Source organism: Eubalaena glacialis, chromosome 14 (genome assembly GCF_028564815.1).
Source record: "Eubalaena glacialis isolate mEubGla1 chromosome 14, mEubGla1.1.hap2.+ XY, whole genome shotgun sequence".
Taxonomy (NCBI): domain Eukaryota; kingdom Metazoa; phylum Chordata; class Mammalia; order Artiodactyla; family Balaenidae; genus Eubalaena; species Eubalaena glacialis.
Genome location: NC_083729.1, coordinates 47,803,294 through 47,820,662, shown reverse-complemented (window position 1 = coordinate 47,820,662; position 17,369 = coordinate 47,803,294). Strand labels below are relative to the sequence as shown.

Sequence of the window (17,369 nt, the reverse complement as noted above, 5' to 3'; positions counted from 1 at the left end):
TTACCAAAAAAAAAAAAAAACAGAAATAGGGAATGCATAATATTAAAGTTTGATTTTTACCTAGTTATTGGGCAGATTTTTAGAGATTAGTTACTAGAAATTATTTCAAATCTCATACATTGGGTGGAAAAGCAAGTATCATACAATTTATTTACATTTTAAAACACAAAAAACAATACTGTATACTCTAATGGGTGCATAACTGTATAATAAAAGTATAAAAAAATCTCAGGGAAGGATTCACACCTACCAGGATGGTAATAGGTGGGTGGGTAAAGGGATGAGGATGGAGTAAGGCTTTAGGTACATCTCCAGTGTTTCACTTCTTAACAAAACAAAGTGAGCTGAGGCACGCATGGCAGAATGTTAGCATTTGTTAAATCTAAGTGGTACACACTGACATCTATGAAATTACTTTCTGAACACTTGAAATAATGTATCATTTTAAGCATTTCCAATATAACAGTATTACAGAGTAAAAACTTGGTTTCTTTAAGAAAAGTATGATGGCAAAATGGAGGAACTATCAACATCTTCACAACCGACTCAAACTATTTTTGTGCTGCATGTCTTTAACAGACATAGATGAGTGCACTGCAGGGACACACAACTGTAGAGCCGACCAAGTGTGCATCAATTTACGAGGTTCCTTCACCTGTCAGTGCCCTCCTGGGTACCAGAAGCGAGGAGAGCAGTGTGTAGGTAAGTACAACAGTGCACTAAGCCAAGTCCTGTCTGGAGCATCTTAACTGTTTAAACCTCAGTCCTTTAAAACAAAGCACTCATCTTTATTTGGAGAATGATAGTGCTTATTTTTTCATTGACTACCAATCCATTTTCCACGTTAAGAAAAAAACTAGCCTTAAAGGTTGAGCATATTCTGGGTATCAAAGTGTTGGTTACATGTTAGACTAAGCAAAAGCAGAAATTTGGGGTGTGAATGAGACCACAAAAGCAACCGGGAAAATCATTTTAAATTAGTTATTTGGTACCCTAGCACTAAAACACTGGTGCTATGGGCTTCATTCACTGGTTGTAGCATAGCATAGCTTATAGGGCAAATGGTGAGGTTCAAAATCCCAGCTCTACCCCTAACTCACTCTGAGACCTTGGGCAAGTTACTTAAATACTCTGTGTCTCACTCTTTTCCTTTGTACTATGGAGATAATACCAGCCCCTATCTCAGGAGCTCATGTGCAGGAGTGCTTAGAATGGCTCCTGGTCCTGGGTTGTACAGCTGTGTGCCGTCATTATGTAATGAGTTAACAGACTCGTACTAAACATTCTTTATGTGGCAAGTGGGTGCAGTGCTAGGGATGCAAAACATGTGCCCTCCTTGAGAGCTCTACTTGAGCTCTCTGAGGACGGGGGCCAGGTCTGGTTTGTGTCACTGTTGTCTCCCCAGTCCCTGAAGAGTGCGCACCAAGTAGGTGCTCAATGCATGCTTTTTGAATGACAGGAAGAACACGATATGGGGAGGCCAACTGGCAAATGAGAAGTAAACTAAAGTGTTCTGGGCTCAATCTTGAGGCCCAGCACTAGGATGAAACTCTGTAATTGACTCCCTCTGTCCACTGATTTACATAACACCTCTTACCATAAGATCAGTGAAGAGTCCTTATTTTCTCTTAGGAACAGACTATAATGATGTGGGGACAGGCAACCCAGCATCAATTTTCACCTGAGAATGTGAGCTCTTGGTGTCAGGATGTCAACACTGAGCTCCTCATGGGCCCTGGCCCTGTTCTTCCTGCCATGGGGTTGTGCATAGGTGCTGGGGCTAGTGCCCAGCCTCTGAGGAAGGACCAGGGCTTGCACTGACTGAAGCTGTGACTTAAGAGAAAATTGTGTGGAAAACTCCACAGGCAGTAAAGTTTTGGCCACTGTATTAGTCAGGAAAATAAACAATTGAGGGTATAAAAAGTATAGAAAAAGAACAAACCCAGCCTACTATGGGAAGAATCAAAGCGAATGGAACTTATGGTTAGAGCCCTTTATGGTATGGCAGGAGATGTCCTTAAATTCAGATCTAGGACTTCCCTGGTGGTCCAGTGGTTAAGACTCCATGCTTCCACTGCAGGGGGTGAAGCTTCAATCCCTGGTCATCCCTGGTAGGGGAAATAAGATCCCACATGCCATGTGGTGCAGCCAAGAATTAAAAAAAAAAATTCAGATCTAATCAGGTGGCTTCCTCACTCTTCCCCTCACCCATAGAACCAACACTACATTCCTCAACAGAGCATATAAAGTCTTCCTCCATCTAGTCCTTGCGCAGCTCTATTGTATCAACACCCCTCTCCTGCCAAAATAATTACACTCCAGCTTTGTCCCACTAGTTATAGTTCCCCAATACATCACACAGTGTCACACTTCAGTGCCTCTACCAGAGACATGCAGTCCTAACAAACTCCTGTTCAACTCTCAAATTCTAGCTCAAGGTCACTTCCTCTGGGAGGTCTTCCATGATATACCCAAATATAATTAGTCACTCCCTCCTATATTCTAGTAATTCTCAAACTCTGATGGATCCTTTGTAAATTTCCAACCTGTTATAGATCAATACTTATGTAGAGTACAGTAAGAATGTTGCAGTAACACCAAATTGTTATTCCTAAACACTTGCTCCCAATTTCTGCACTTATTCATTGCGGACTGGTCCAAATAGTCCGTGGACCAGTAGTGGTCAGCAGGTCACACTTTGAGTAGAATGGTGCTCCCTCTCTCCCTTGTACAATTTTCTATTTTGATCTTATAATTCCATGCATTAATTTGTTTTCATGCCTGTTTTCCATACAAGACAGGGGTAGAATATATATATGATTATCATCGTTATAAACCTACATTACCAAACACAATGATAGCAAATAACAATGGTTCAATGAATGTTTACTGGTTGAGAAGACATGCATTATTTATTCATCAAATATTTAGTGAGGGCTGACTGTGCGCCAAGTTCTAGGTATTGGGCCATCGTAGTAAACAAACAGATTTTACAGAATCGCAGCCCACGGAACTATTAGAAAGTACCACTTACATAATTTAGCTATTGATATTGGCACCTGGCTGTAACACTAGGTACTAGGAAGAACCGTGCTAAAATTACTCTTAATTAGTATGAACTTTCCATTCATTCAGCTAATGTTTATTGAGCACCTACTATGCCAGACCCTGTTCCAGGTATTAAGCACACAACAGTGAACAGACAAAAAATACTTTACCTCTACCTCAAGAGGAGGAAATGGGTCTTATTTGCCTTGCATTATAGGGAGGGACACAGACAAGAAGCAAATAAACACATAATACAATGTCAAGGAGTGTCACTGGCTACAAAGAAATATAAAGCAGGATAAGGGGGTAGATGGGGCAGAAGAAGTTATTTTATATGGATGGACAGAGATGGCCTCCCTGAGGTGACAATTTGATCAGACACCTAAATAAATTAGGAGGGAAGCCATGTGAACATCATTACTGTTTATTTCAATATTCAAGTTAAATCAAATATATTTTGCAGCTTATTCATAATAGCTCCCAATTTTTTTTTTTTTTTTTGCCTGTTTTGTGCAAGGAAGTTCACCTAAACCATCTCATGTAAGCCTCCCAACAATCCTGCCACATTGCTGATTATTACTCACAGAAGAGGAAATGGAAGCTCTGAGAGGTTAAGACCAAGCTAGTAAATGCCAGAACGAAGATTCAAACTCAGATTACCTTGCAGCCACTTGAGCACACTGTCTTCCACACTTTTAGTTATTAAAGTACTGGAAGGGTTCAGCATAAAGTTTTGTTTTGTTTCATTTTTTCCATGAGATAGTCACTCCATAGTATTACAGTGATTGTGAATAACTGTTATTTTAAATTACACATGCCATATTGGAGTTGTCACAAAGTGTAGAATCATCAATTAATGGAATTCTATTATGCTTTTAAAATATTAATCCTACTTTGCAAGTTCCCAATTGAGCATTTTATAGTTGGAAATATTTATACGAGAAGGACACAGGCTGGAACACATCATCAATGTGTCAGAAGGGCACCCTCAAGAAGTAACTTGTTTAGCGTCCCATTCCTTCCATAGCGTTCTTTCACTTGATTCTCACAGAAACTTCATAAGATACACACGCAGCATTACTATCCACATTTTACAGAAGAAAAAACCTAGATACTGAACATTTAAGTGACTTCGCCAAGGTCACCAGCTGAGCAACAGCCCGTACCTCCTTTTATTAGTTTTATGCTACATCACTCAATTCTTCCATAGTTCTTTTCTACTTCTATCATCATAAATAAGCTTTTAGATTCCCAGCCTGACATTCTCACTTATGTGTGAAATAGTTTTAATTACTTTTCCCTCTTTAAATCTCAACCAACCCAACCAGGTTTATGAAGTCTTTGTTCTTAACATCTCATCTAACTGCAGAAGGGAGACCAAAGTGTATTTAAAGCACAGATCCCCTAATTTTTTAAAAAGAAAAATAATTACTTTTAAAAGGATGTCTCTAGATAGGTTTTCTAGATAATGCTCTGCTGAGAACTTGAGATTAAACAGCTCAATAATAGTAATTTGGACAGTCAATAATTTGGTTCTCTTTGTGTATGCTTGATAACCTAGATATAGACGAATGTACCATCCCTCCATATTGCCACCAAAGATGCGTGAACACACCAGGATCATTTTATTGCCAGTGCAGTCCTGGGTTTCAATTGGCAGCAAACAACTATACCTGCGTAGGTAAGACTTCTGGCAACTGTCATCCTGACTGATTTCTGTCTTCCCAAGCCACACTGCAGTATTTCCAGTTTTCTATGTTCTTGAGTGAACTGGTTTCCATCAACCTCCCTGCATAAAGCTGAAAAGACAGTAACCAATCTGGTTTTTTAAAACACATCAAGATGTGAATGGAAAAAAATTTTAACCTTGGTTTTAGTTCTCTTCCGTGAGTGTATCAAAAAAAAAATTTTTAACTACAGATCAATTGATATACACACACCAATTAGTCAAGAGTGTGTGATATAAACGCTGAAGGTGCCAAAGGGGTTACTGCAAGTTCAAATACATAAACTTGCCGCTGAAAGTGCATCTGATTTTTACATGCTTCTTCTGCCCTTTCAGAATGCAATGTCACGGCACACAATTTTAAGATTGGCATGACATGGAAAGAATCTAGTGCAGGAAAAATGCCTTTTCACAATATTTTCAGTGCCTTAGAGCATTGCAAAACTCTGTATGGGTCTCAAAGGCTTATGTTATAATTGTAATGGAATTTAACAGGACCCATTTAAAAAGTACTAAATAGCACAGATAAATCTTCACTACAGCATGCTGAGAGACCGTATTAGTATGTGTCTTATATCAATTATTTATAGACTTGGCATTTTGCATCTGAACAACAATACAAGAAAATAGATACTGGAATGTATATTTATTAGAATCATTAAATTCTTTTGGAAAGATTCATCAAACACCAAACTAACTGTCATTCCCAGAAAAAAAAAATATTCTGGTATTTTTAAAAGAAGTATATGACAGATGTTTGAAGTTGTTCCAACAAATATGAAACCTGAATGGATGTTCTCCAGTGAGCTTCTGCAGAGCAAAGAATCCAGCTAGAGAATTACTCACTTATCATAGGATGACATAGGTACAAAAGAGCAAGGCTATGTTTAAAGACATAGATATATAAATGTGTATAACCTTGCCTTTCAGACATAAATGAATGTGATGCCAGCAATCAATGTGCTCAGCAATGCTACAACATTCTTGGTTCATTCATCTGTCAGTGCAATCAAGGATATGAGCTAAGCAGTGACAGGCTCAACTGTGAAGGTAAAATACTGTCCAAATAATTAGTAATCATGGTCCAATTCCTGTGATTGCTGTTGCTTTAATCCAAGTATGTACCTGTTTATGAAAGCAAATTTTTATCCATGGAAATTCCGTTCTAAAATCCAGTTAATCTAGTTCAATTATAACATTGACTTTTTAGTATGTTTTCAAAAGAAAGGAGAAGAAACAAAATAATTGAAATATTAGATGTAGGCTGGGTCTGATAATTAGCAAGGGTGCTCTAGTGTCTTGTTTCTCAAGTGTGATGCAATGGCTAGCAGCAGTGGCACCTCCTGGGAGCCTGTGAGAATTGTAGAATCTCAGGCCCCAGCCCAGACCTACTGAGTCAGATTCTGCATCTAATGAGAACTCCAGGTGACTGGCATGCATGTTTAAGTTCAAAAATGGCTGATTGCATGTCAAGAACATTAGAAGAGAAACCAAGAGACCTGGCCCCTAGTCATGCCTGCCACTGTGTAATTCAAAAGCCATAAGACATCCTGAGGGGGATGCCATTGACACTTCATGCTCCCGACTTCCTCACAAACGCTCCCACCTTTACTTGGGACAGCACCATTGAGAAATGCAAAGCATTCTGCCAGGGCATCACCTCTAGAAGCTAGCACAGGGATGGAACTTGGAGTTCAAAACTCAGATGAACTTGGGAGCAGAGCCACCCAATTTCTGAGAAGGCAAATATGAATCTGCATCACTGGGTGGGTCTGCCAAGCACAACATGAGGATCATCAACCACAAGCCAATTCATTCAGTCTGCTCAGCTAGTATGGTTAGTTCCAGGATTCGCCAAACTGTCAGCAATAAGTGAGTAAAACTGATGGTAAGAAAAACTCTCTGTGCTGTGAAGCTCTATGGGAAATGAGCTGATATTGTTAGAATTTGCACTTGAGCTTCTTATAAAGTATTATATTTCTGTTTCAGAGTATGCAGTGTTAAAAAAAATTACCAAAATAGTGACATGTAAGTTTTCAACTCTGTCTTATTTCTCTTGTCTGGTTCAACAGACATTGATGAATGCAGAACCTCGAGCTACCTGTGTCAATATCAATGTGTCAATGAGCCTGGGAAATTCTCTTGTATGTGTCCCCAGGGATACCAAGTGGTGAGAAGTAGAACATGTCAGGGTAAGTTTATTGTTTTCATATCTGTTAAGTTTTAACCAGGAAAAGCAGGGAGGAAGTTGTAGGATTCTCTATCACAGACTTTCATTTTTTACAATTTGAGCTCTTTTTTTTCCCCTGTTGATCATGAGACATGCACATCTCATAAAGAGGATATTCAGTGTTAACTCTCTTTGAAATTTAAAGTAATCATTTTTCTTTCTTAAAATAAATAATTTTAATAAAATATTGGTATGCCTTCTATATAGCCTACATAATCCCTATGATATGCATCCTCTAATCATCCACCAGAAAAGATTCAATTATTAAAATATTTCACCATGAGTTTCAGTGTAGAGCATAAGCTTAATGTGTGGTTAGGTGCACCTCAAACCGATCTGAATTCTCTAAAACACCAGGATTATAAATTGGATAGTAATTTAAGTGTTGAGAAAATCAGCTTCATGTGTATTAAAAAGTGTTTGAATACTTCAGTAAAAAAAACTATTAATCCAAAAATAGCTAATGTCTTTGGGTCCAGTTTTAAAATAAATGTTCAGGTGATTTTCACAGCTACATGTTGGTGGAAGAAGTGGCTCTCTACATGGTATGATTTCAGAGTCTCTTTGAAAGATTTGAAAACGTGCACCCTCTCCTCCCTACCTCCTGCATGTAGCTTAAAATTTCTTTAACAGGAAAAAGACTATTCAGGTAAAACTAAAACTAGATAATCCTGGAAAAATTGGTACAAACACAGGTTTACATAAAGCAGTGAGAGAGTGAAAAAAAAAATGACTGAACTTGAAGACACAAAATCTGTTTGAGACCTAGCTGTATGGCATTCTATCTATACAATTTGAACAAATTATCAAACTTCTCTGAGCCTCAACTTTCTCATTTGGAAAAGGGAGTTGAGGGAATGAAATGGAATAACATACAGAAAAATTATTTATAAACTATAAAGCCTGTAAAGTTCAAGATGTTTTTATGAAATTTACCCAGCAATATAAATGACTAGTAGCAAATCTTCTCTAGAAGAAGGGCAGTAAAATATTAAGAAAGGAAAAGATCAAGGAAAGGAGACACTCAGGATTCTCAGTCTATATCATGATTTTACGAGGGAAATATTAATTCACAGGAACATCCATGACCTGAGATTTTATAGCGTGCATGTGATCATTCAACTAGAATCCAACCACTAAATATGAGCATAATCAGAATGTAGTTCATTGCACAATAAACATCTTTCTACCCCTTTCCACGTTACTAGAGACTCTGTAATGTTAATTGTGGAGAAACATTGCATTCCAATGGTTTTACTTTCTGGACCCTAATTGAGACTTTTAACATGAATATTACATGCAGGAAAATGTTAGCCAGTGGGATACCTTAACCAATTTCCCTGGAGTCCTGAAACAAATGTCTATGTGTTTCTGATCATAAATGGATTTGACACCCAGCAAAAGACAGAAACAAGTTAACATTCAGTGGAATCTTACCAGCCTACTCTATTTATATCTGTTATAACGAAAGGTGAAAATGCAATGGAATTGCAAATAGGAGATTCATTAGTGTTATATCTTGAAGAATGTTTGGTTAAACCAAAACATTTTTTGTGAAAGAGACTTACCATTCTTTTAGGGTACAAAACAATTGGTTTCCCCCACTGAAACCATTCCTTCCCAGCCCTGTCTACAGGTTAAAGTAAAACCAAAAGAGTCTGGATTCTTACCTTCCCCCAAAAGGTTTATTTTAGGGATGAAATAACTGTTCTCATTTCCACAGTCTTGCAAAAATTAAAACTCTGTGTGTGTGTGTGGTGGCAGGTTGTGGGGAGGGGAGAGGGACAGCAGGGAAGGAAAGAAACATAGAGAGAATACACAGATACACAGACACACATTCATCAAATATTTTAATACTATTAATCATTTCTGAAAAACCTTCCAAAATGATTAAGGAGTTGATTATGCTAGGCTCTAAATTACTGGAAGTAATAAATAAAATTGTCACATAAAGTTTCCTTTTGCTGCTGTTGAACTCCATATAACAAACCAGTCTTCACTTTCCCTGTAGCTAAACAGCATCTTTATTTTTCAAAAAAGTGAAAAATATTGAAAGGACAAGTCAGTTGTGATTTCTTCTGAGGAATCTAAGTTCTTTCTTTAGCCATAGCCAGTCCAAAAGAAGATACTTTTTGTAACTGACTCTTGGAAACTGCATAGCTTTTCCAGTCTCCTCTTGGGTTCCAGATAGCTTTTGCCAGTTTGGAAGCTAAAAGAAAATTTTTTCTCCAAAGACAAGGAATGGAATTACTCTCATTTAGAGGATGCAATACCTTGCAGTGGAGAGATGCCTGTCACTAACTATATGAACTTGGGTCAGCCACTTAACCCTTATTTGTTTTCCCTTCATGCCAAATAGAGATAATATATTTCTCACCATCTCCATAGGGTTTGTGTGAAGAGCAACTTGGTTCAATTTAATATTTCTTAAAATCTAGGTGCTCCCAGTGCACTCATGCTAGGTGATAAAGGGATAGAAAGATGTGCACAATAGCCTTTGCCCTCCAGGAGCTTACAAGCTAATGGAAGGATTAAGACAAACATGCAGATTTCAATAATGCAAAGCAAAAAGCAATAAAGGCCCCAAAAGAGGAACATGAGATATAAGAATTCAGAGAGAAGAAAGAGATCATATCCCAGCAACTAGGCAATGACTACCTGTAAATTAATGAATGAAAATATCTGATTGTGGGGAAGGAATGATTCAGAAAAGGCTTATATTGGATAAAATCTAATCACTATTCAAATGTAAAGGGAGACAAACATACATAGGGATGTGGATATTAATATAATTTTCATTGTCGTAAATGTAATGGTTCTCTAGCATTGCAAACTCATCTCTCAGATGTCATCTGGGAACTCCTAATTCCCAAATCTAAATTCAGTCTTTGTCCATCCTGGCCTTCCCACAACCCTCCTTCCTGGGACCCTCTCTAGCTCTGACCTCCTTGCACTGCCTTTTCCTGGGTTGCCTCTCACCGCTGACACTGACAGTCCCTTCCTTAATTCCCCTTCTTCCCCATGGTCTTTAAATAGTCATGCTCTACATGGTAGGATACTTCATAGCTTCACTTCTTTTGCTGTGAACAGCTTCCTATGGACAGTGTAATCCACTCCCAGAACATTAACTATCCAGCAGCATGCTACAGCTTACTGCAACCACATTCCAGCCTTTCCCTCTCTCCCAAGCTCCTGAGCCTGACAATAAACTTCCATCTCCATAGTTTTTGTTTGCTGCTTTCTCAGCCTGGAAGGCCCTCCCCAGTGCAATCTGAAAATCCCATCTAACCACCACCCTTTTCAAGGCCAAGGTGAGAGGCCTCCTCCTTCTTTCAGCCTTCCTTAATTCCCCAGAGGGCAAGAAATCGTGTCTTTCATTTTTATTTAAGCAAAGTCAATGGCAAGCATTTGGCTTTGAATTCAACAGATGAATAATAGGTGCTTGATAAAATACCATGAAATGACACATATTAATCTGTCGAGAATGGCTCCACTACATCTGTCATGAATTAATGCAATGAACCCAGGTCCCACCAAGTCTTGTGTCTAAAAGCAAATTAAACACAGTCCAGATTCTTATACACCTCCTTCCAGTGGCAAACTGGAATCTGCCACTTACGCAATTTACTTATATCAGTAAACTCTTCGACTCTACATCTCTACAGATATAAATGAGTGTGAGACCACAAATGAATGTCGGGAAGATGAAATGTGTTGGAATTATCATGGCGGCTTCCGTTGTTACCCACGAAATCCTTGTCAAGATCCTTACGTTCTAACATCAGAGAAGTAAGAAAAATCAGACCTTTTGAAACTGAGAATCTTCTGGTTTTACCACGCCTAACTAACACTTTTGTTTGTCTCTGCAGCCGATGTGTTTGCCCAGTCTCAAATGCGCTGTGCCGAGAACTTCCCCAATCCATAGTCTACAAATACATGAGCATCCGATCTGATAGGTCTGTGCCATCTGACATCTTCCAGATACAGGCCACAACCATTTATCCCAACACTATCAATACTTTTCGGATTAAATCTGGAAATGAAAATAGAGAGTTCTACCTAAGAGTAAGTATCCTGAGGGCAGCCTTAGCTGTTGAGAAAGTTCCAAGTTTGTTGTTGTTGTTTGGTAGTAATTCACGTAGAAAGAAAGCTAACATTTAAAGAGTTTTTATGTGCAGGCATTGTGTAAGTTCTTCCAGTGTGCATTATCTCATTTAATCCTCTTGGTAATGCTTGGTCAGATTAATATTTATCTCCATATTTTACAGAAAAAAAAAGTAAGATTCAGGGAGATGAAGTAGCTTCTCTAAAGTCACTCAGATAAAAGTTGTACACTCTAACAGAGTTGTGTGTGACCACCAAAACACAAGCCTACACACACACACACACACACACACACCTCAAATAGATACCACAAATCAGTGATAGCTATTTAATTGTACATAGAAAAAATAATTCCTGGAGAGCTTTTCAAAAACGCTGAATTCCTTATTGTTACATTCGCAAGATTATTTACATCTGCACCAAAACTAAGACCCAGAAGTATCTGAGAAGTGACCCCAACTCCCCACCCCCCGCACCATGTGTACAACAGATAGTTGTACCATTCTTGCAAATTTCCAGGCAGGCAATGTGAGGTCACGTGTATGTTCTCCCTTTCTTTCATTACCTATATGAAATCTTTCTCTGAATTCTGCCATTTCTCTCTCCACAGTGTCCCCTGGGTTATCTTTGTGTCCTTGTGTCTCTGCCTCTCTTCCTTTAAACTGGCTCTTAGCACCTCTCTAACCCCTCCAAGGGCTTCCCAGCAGATCTCCCTGACTCCAGTGCCTCAGCCTTCCAGTCCCCCCTGCAAAATCTTAGCAAGTTCATTTTAGGTTAAAATTCCGACATATTTCAAATACGGCTCACCACTTCATGTGAAAATGATGGCACCCCACCAAGCAGTTTGCAGGGTTACGGTAAGTCTTTCACGCTAAGGATGTTATTCATCCAGTTCCAGTTTTCTCAAAACTCCTTTGGGCACTCTTCATTTTTAATCAGATTTTAAGGTCAATATTTCATTTTGAGAATATGAAAAGTAAATTGGGAAATTCATCCTCGTGGTAAAGTTTACAGATTTTTAATGTTTACTCGTTTATCCTGTTCTTTGATATATTAAGTTCCCTTCCAGCTCCAGAATTATGTGACTCTGTTTCTTTGCCAGTAAATTAGAAATGATTAATCTCTCATGACCAACTTCTGAAGAGAAAAACCCAACCCAAAATACAATCTATTACTATTCTTTTTTCTAATAACTAAAAATAAACGTCTTTAACATTTGATGCTTTAAATTTGAGATATACTAGATATTTGTAAGAAGTTTACTCTAAATGAATTTCACACAGTTCAGATAATAACAATTTAATAATTTTAACCCAAAGAAATAACATTATTTGTAACCCATGGCAGTCAAATAGGTTCATCTCAAAATCATCTTTAAAAATAATTTTCCATTTTGAACTCTTATCCAAAATTTAAGAAAGTAAAATTTCCTAGCAGAATCAACAAAGAGTTAAGCAAAGTACCTGCACGGGTTTTTTTTTTTTTTTTTGCAATAAACATGGCACTTTTAAAGTTTTATGATTCATATCAGTGAACTTATTGACTTGATATTTTCAGATATAAATACAGTGTTTTTCTCAAGTAAAATCCTTTCTTATGAATGATATAAAACATTGCCAATTTTGATAATCCCAGAATTAAATAATACTATTTGAAACCAAAAAAGCATTTAAAATAAGAAGATATTTCAAGACTATTTATTATCACATAATTCAAAAATTAGTTGCATCAAATCCTACAAAATTTCTCCAATGAAGTTCCACTTGCGCAGAGGGCATTTAATCATAAGACTCCATCAGCAGGCCTTAATTAAGCACCTATTATATACTCAGCTTCATGCTAGGTGCATGTAATACACAGTTCCTTACTTCAAAGAGCTTTAAATATTACTTTGTGGCATAGTTAACATCTATGAGAAAAGCAGAGGACAAATTTGTGTTTAACTCCATGCTCCAAGACATCAAAGAATTAATGTGGGCTGCAATAGTCAAAGAATGTTTCTTGAGAAACATGAGGCTGGACCCTATCCTTGAAAGGATCTGTGGGATATAGGATTTTATTTATATTCCTTTTGGGACAATACTGAGAAAATCTTCTTCCCTAGAAAAGGGAACATATTAGAAAGAAGTAATACATGAAATTAAAGGTAGAATACCATCCTCCACCCACACCGACCAATATCTATCCTTCCTTACTGAGACTTATTTTTCTTCAAAGCCCTTATCACCACGTTGCATAGTATTTATTTGTCTGTGTCACCTACTACCTACTAGAGTGTGAGTGCAATAAACAGAGACATTACCTGTCTGTTCACTCTTGTATGCACAGCACATAGAATGAATGGTACCTGGCACATTGCAGGTGCTCAAAAAATATTTTTAAATGAATAAATTAATTCAATCAACATCTTCAAGGTATCACTGTTACCTATAAGAGGCAAGCACCATGCTAGGTTCTAGAGACATAGCAGTGAATAAAACCAAGCCAATTCCTGCCCCAGTGGGGCTTATAGTTGAGACATCAAACAAGTGTTCACAAGTATGCTGAACGTTACAACTGAGCACTGCAAATTGTTCGTGAGTACACCACAAGTTAACCCCTAACCAAGACAGCAGTGGTCTGGGAGCTTCCTGGAAGAAGTAGATTTAAGCTGAAGACTAGCAACGAAAGACTAGCAAATGGAAGGAATAAAAAACAGACAAGTTAATCTGGAACTCCAGGTGCTACAGGCAGAGTGGCTTGAGAGGGACCTGGAGAGATGAGCAGGGCCTAGATCACACAATGCCTGACAGACCATACTAAGGGTTTCAAGTAGAGGAGTTGCTATCAGATTTTCATGTTAAAAAAGATACCTGGCTACACTGTAGAGCCTGGATTGGAGTGGAGCAAGAATGGAAATGGAGAGACCAGTAAGTAGTTCAAAAGATGGGGGACTAGTGTGGTAGCAGTGAGTCCAAAAGAAGTGGACAGATTTATGAAGATATAGGAAGAAGGACATGGCTTGGTAACCCATGTGCTATGGGGAGGTGGAGGAGAAGGAAGTGTCAAGGATAACCTCCAAGTTTCTGTCTTGAGCAACAGTAAATGGTGGTACCATTTACTGAGATAAGGAAGAAGGAGCCAGTGGAGAGAGGAGGGTGAGGAGTTCAGTTTGGAAATACTGAGTCCTGGTCGCCATGAGACATCCAAGTAAAGATGAGCAGAGAATTGGATATGTGGGCTTGGAATTCATAGTATAGACTTTTAAGTCACTGGCAGATATGTGATCATTGAAACCATGGCTATGGATGAGATCACTCAGGCAGAGTATGTAGGAAGTAGGTGAGATCACTCAGATCTGGGCACTATTATAGTCACATCCATTACCTCAGCCTACAGTTCTCTGGCCATCTCATCCCCCATGACCTTCAGCTTCATGTCACTCTGCCACCACCCCATGGCCACATGCTGGACTTTGTTATCCTGCAGAACAGTTCCACATCATCATCTGAGTCTCAGGTGACCCCCTCAGTGACTGATTCTCTTTCCTCTTTTTCATGCCCTCACTCCCACTCTATCTGCTCTTCACCCTCACAGTGATGCTAGTCCTCTGACCCCTCACCCACCATTTTCTCCCACTCTATCAACTTCTTGGTGGACCCTTGAACTACTCTGTCACCAACACCTCAATTCCCTGTCCAACAACTCTAGATCAATCACATAATCCACATCTATTTTCACACCCAGCTTGTCAGCACAGATTGGTAATACTATAAATCTCCAACTTCAGATGTGCCCTCAACAATCCTATTACTTTCTTTTATTTCTTCTCTTCAGCCACTGATTGCAAATGTCCCCATACTCTTTAAGTTCTTATACCCTTCATTTTCAGTAGGTGACCTCATCTCCTACTCTTCTGAAACCACTGAAACCAACAGGCATAAATTACTTGAACTTCCCATCCCATCCCTTGCAAACTTAAGTCCATGTGTTCCCCTTCTAACCTTCTCCTTTGAATTTTCCAAAGACAAGGTTTCACATCTATCAATCAAGGCCAACCCACCACCTGTATTCTTCACTCCATTTCCTCTGGAACCTTGTTCTATCAAACTCTAATATACCTCCTACATATTTAACTTGTTTTCCCTCTAGATGTTGCCTCCTCTCTCTCTTCTCCCTTCCTAGCCAAGGTTCTTAAAGCACAGTCTGTAATCACAGTCTCTATTTTCTTATTTCCTAGTTACTCTTCTGTCTTCTAGTCCCACTACCCTATTGAAATTGCTCTGGAAAAAAGCCACCAACAGCATCCATACTGCTATATCCAGAGGCATTTTTCAGTTCCAGTCACCCCCATCCTCCCCTGCTGTATTGGACACTGCTTGCCATTCATCTGTTTACCACTTAATTATCTATTTCTTCTCAGCTTCCTTCAATGGCTTCTCTTCTGCCCATTCCTTAAATGTTGGTCTCTCACAGACCCAGTCTTATCACATATACGTTCTCTTCCTTGGTTTAATGTCCACCTATTGACGTGACTGCTAAATCCTAATCCACTGTTTCTATCCCTGCCCTCCTCTTGGCATTCAGATTCACACATCTACCTGCCTGCCTGTCCAAACTCATCTCCCTGCACTCTCCAGCACCAATCACATTGTTCATCAAAGTGAAACTGCATCCAGTTCTCCAGAACATCCTTCTTTACAAAACTCCCACTTTTTCTGGGTGACTGTCCTCAGGCATTCAAAGGCCTTCCCTCAATGCTTCAGAGTCCCTCTGTTTTTCTCTGTGAGTACACACCTCTGTGTATCTTCATATATACCCTGCATATCCCCATATATCTTAGCATTTGCCATATTCTATTGAAATTAACTACTTACATGCCTCTTCACCTACTAAATGTAAACAGATCCACAATGTTGTGAAGTGAAAGATGACAACTTTTTATCAGTTCAAAAAATTATCAGATTCTCACATGAACTCCAGTCTCTATAAAGGCTAGAACTACTCAATAAATGTGAAGAGAAACATTAACAGAGAGGGATGAGTAGAAAACACAGAACTATCAAAAAAAAGCAGTTCCCTGTACCCGGAACTAATGACTATGTGTGGATAAGGGATAAGATCCAGAAGGATTAGAACCAAGAAGGGACTAAGTAGTGACTTTAATCCTACCTCAAAATTCTTCACTTGGGCTTCCCTGGTGGCTCAGTGGTTAAGAATCCACCTGCCAATGCAGGGGACATGGGTTGGAGCCCTGGTCCGGGAAGATCCCACATGCTGCAGAGCAACTAAGCCTGTGCACCACAACTACTGAACCTGCGCTCTAGAGGCCGTGAGCCACAACTACTGAGCCCACGTGCCACAACTACTGAAGCCCACACACCTAGAGCCCATGCTCCGCAACAAGAGAAGCCACCGCAATGATAAGCCTGCGCACGGCAATGAAAGAGTAGCCCCCACTCGCCACAACTAGAGAAAGCCCACACGCAGCAATGAAGACCCAACGCAGCCAAAAATAAATAAATTTATTTTTTTAAAAAATTCTTCCCCTAATTCTTACAGGAAGTGTATTCACAAATAATAGAAACTGCAATACAAGAAAAATTATTCTCTCACTCCCTCTTTTTTCTTTTATTTTAGCAAACAAGTCCTGTAAGTGCAATGCTTGTGCTGGTGAAGTCGCTATCAGGACCAAGAGAATATATAGTGGACCTGGAGATGCTGACAGTCAACAGTATGGGAACCTTCCGCACCAGCTCAGTGTTAAGATTGACAATAATAGTGGGACCATTTTCATTTTAGTCTTTTAAAAGAGTCCACTATAGGCATTTAAATCAGCCAAAGAATATTGTTATCTTAAAGCACTATTTTATTTATAGACATATCTAGTACATCTACATCTATATACTGTACACTCACCAATAATTCAAACAATTACACCATGGTATAAAGTGGGCATTTAATCTGTAAAGATTCAAAGTTTGTCTTTATTACTGTATGTAAATTAGACATTAATCCACTAAACTGGTCTTCTTCAAGAGAGCTAAGCATACTCCTTCCGGTGAAACTTGGATTCTTTTCTGTAAAAGTGGGACCAAGCAATGATTGTCTTCTGTGGTGCTTAAGGAAACTTACTATAGCTCCACTGAGAGTCTCATAAGGAGGCAGCCATCATAACATTGAACAGCATGCAAGTTCAAGAATGAGTTTTTTAACTGCTTGTAAGAAAATGGAAAAAGTCAATAAAGATATATTTCTTTAGAAAATGAGGATCTATCACAC

At 38.8% G+C, this 17,369-nt stretch overlaps 1 protein-coding gene and 1 long non-coding RNA gene across 6 annotated transcripts in view; one reads left to right on the top strand and one right to left on the bottom strand.

Annotated features, from left to right (window-relative positions):
- EFEMP1 (EGF containing fibulin extracellular matrix protein 1) overlaps nt 1-17,352 on the top strand; it is a 68,337-nt gene extending 50,985 nt beyond the window's left edge. For all 4 annotated transcript variants that reach the window (XM_061211398.1, XM_061211396.1, XM_061211397.1 and 1 more), the window contains 7 exons: nt 580-702; nt 4,610-4,729; nt 5,705-5,824; nt 6,847-6,966; nt 10,670-10,793; nt 10,874-11,069; nt 16,728-17,352. In XM_061211398.1, the coding sequence (XP_061067381.1) occupies nt 580-702; nt 4,610-4,729; nt 5,705-5,824; nt 6,847-6,966; nt 10,670-10,793; nt 10,874-11,069; nt 16,728-16,889 (965 nt within the window). In that variant the 3' untranslated portion in view covers nt 16,890-17,352. The remainder of the gene's footprint in view (nt 1-579; nt 703-4,609; nt 4,730-5,704; nt 5,825-6,846; nt 6,967-10,669; nt 10,794-10,873; nt 11,070-16,727) is intronic.
- Nucleotides 1-17,369, bottom strand: part of LOC133105420 (uncharacterized) — a 209,455-nt gene that overhangs the window by 17,546 nt on the left and 174,540 nt on the right. The window lies entirely within an intron of this gene.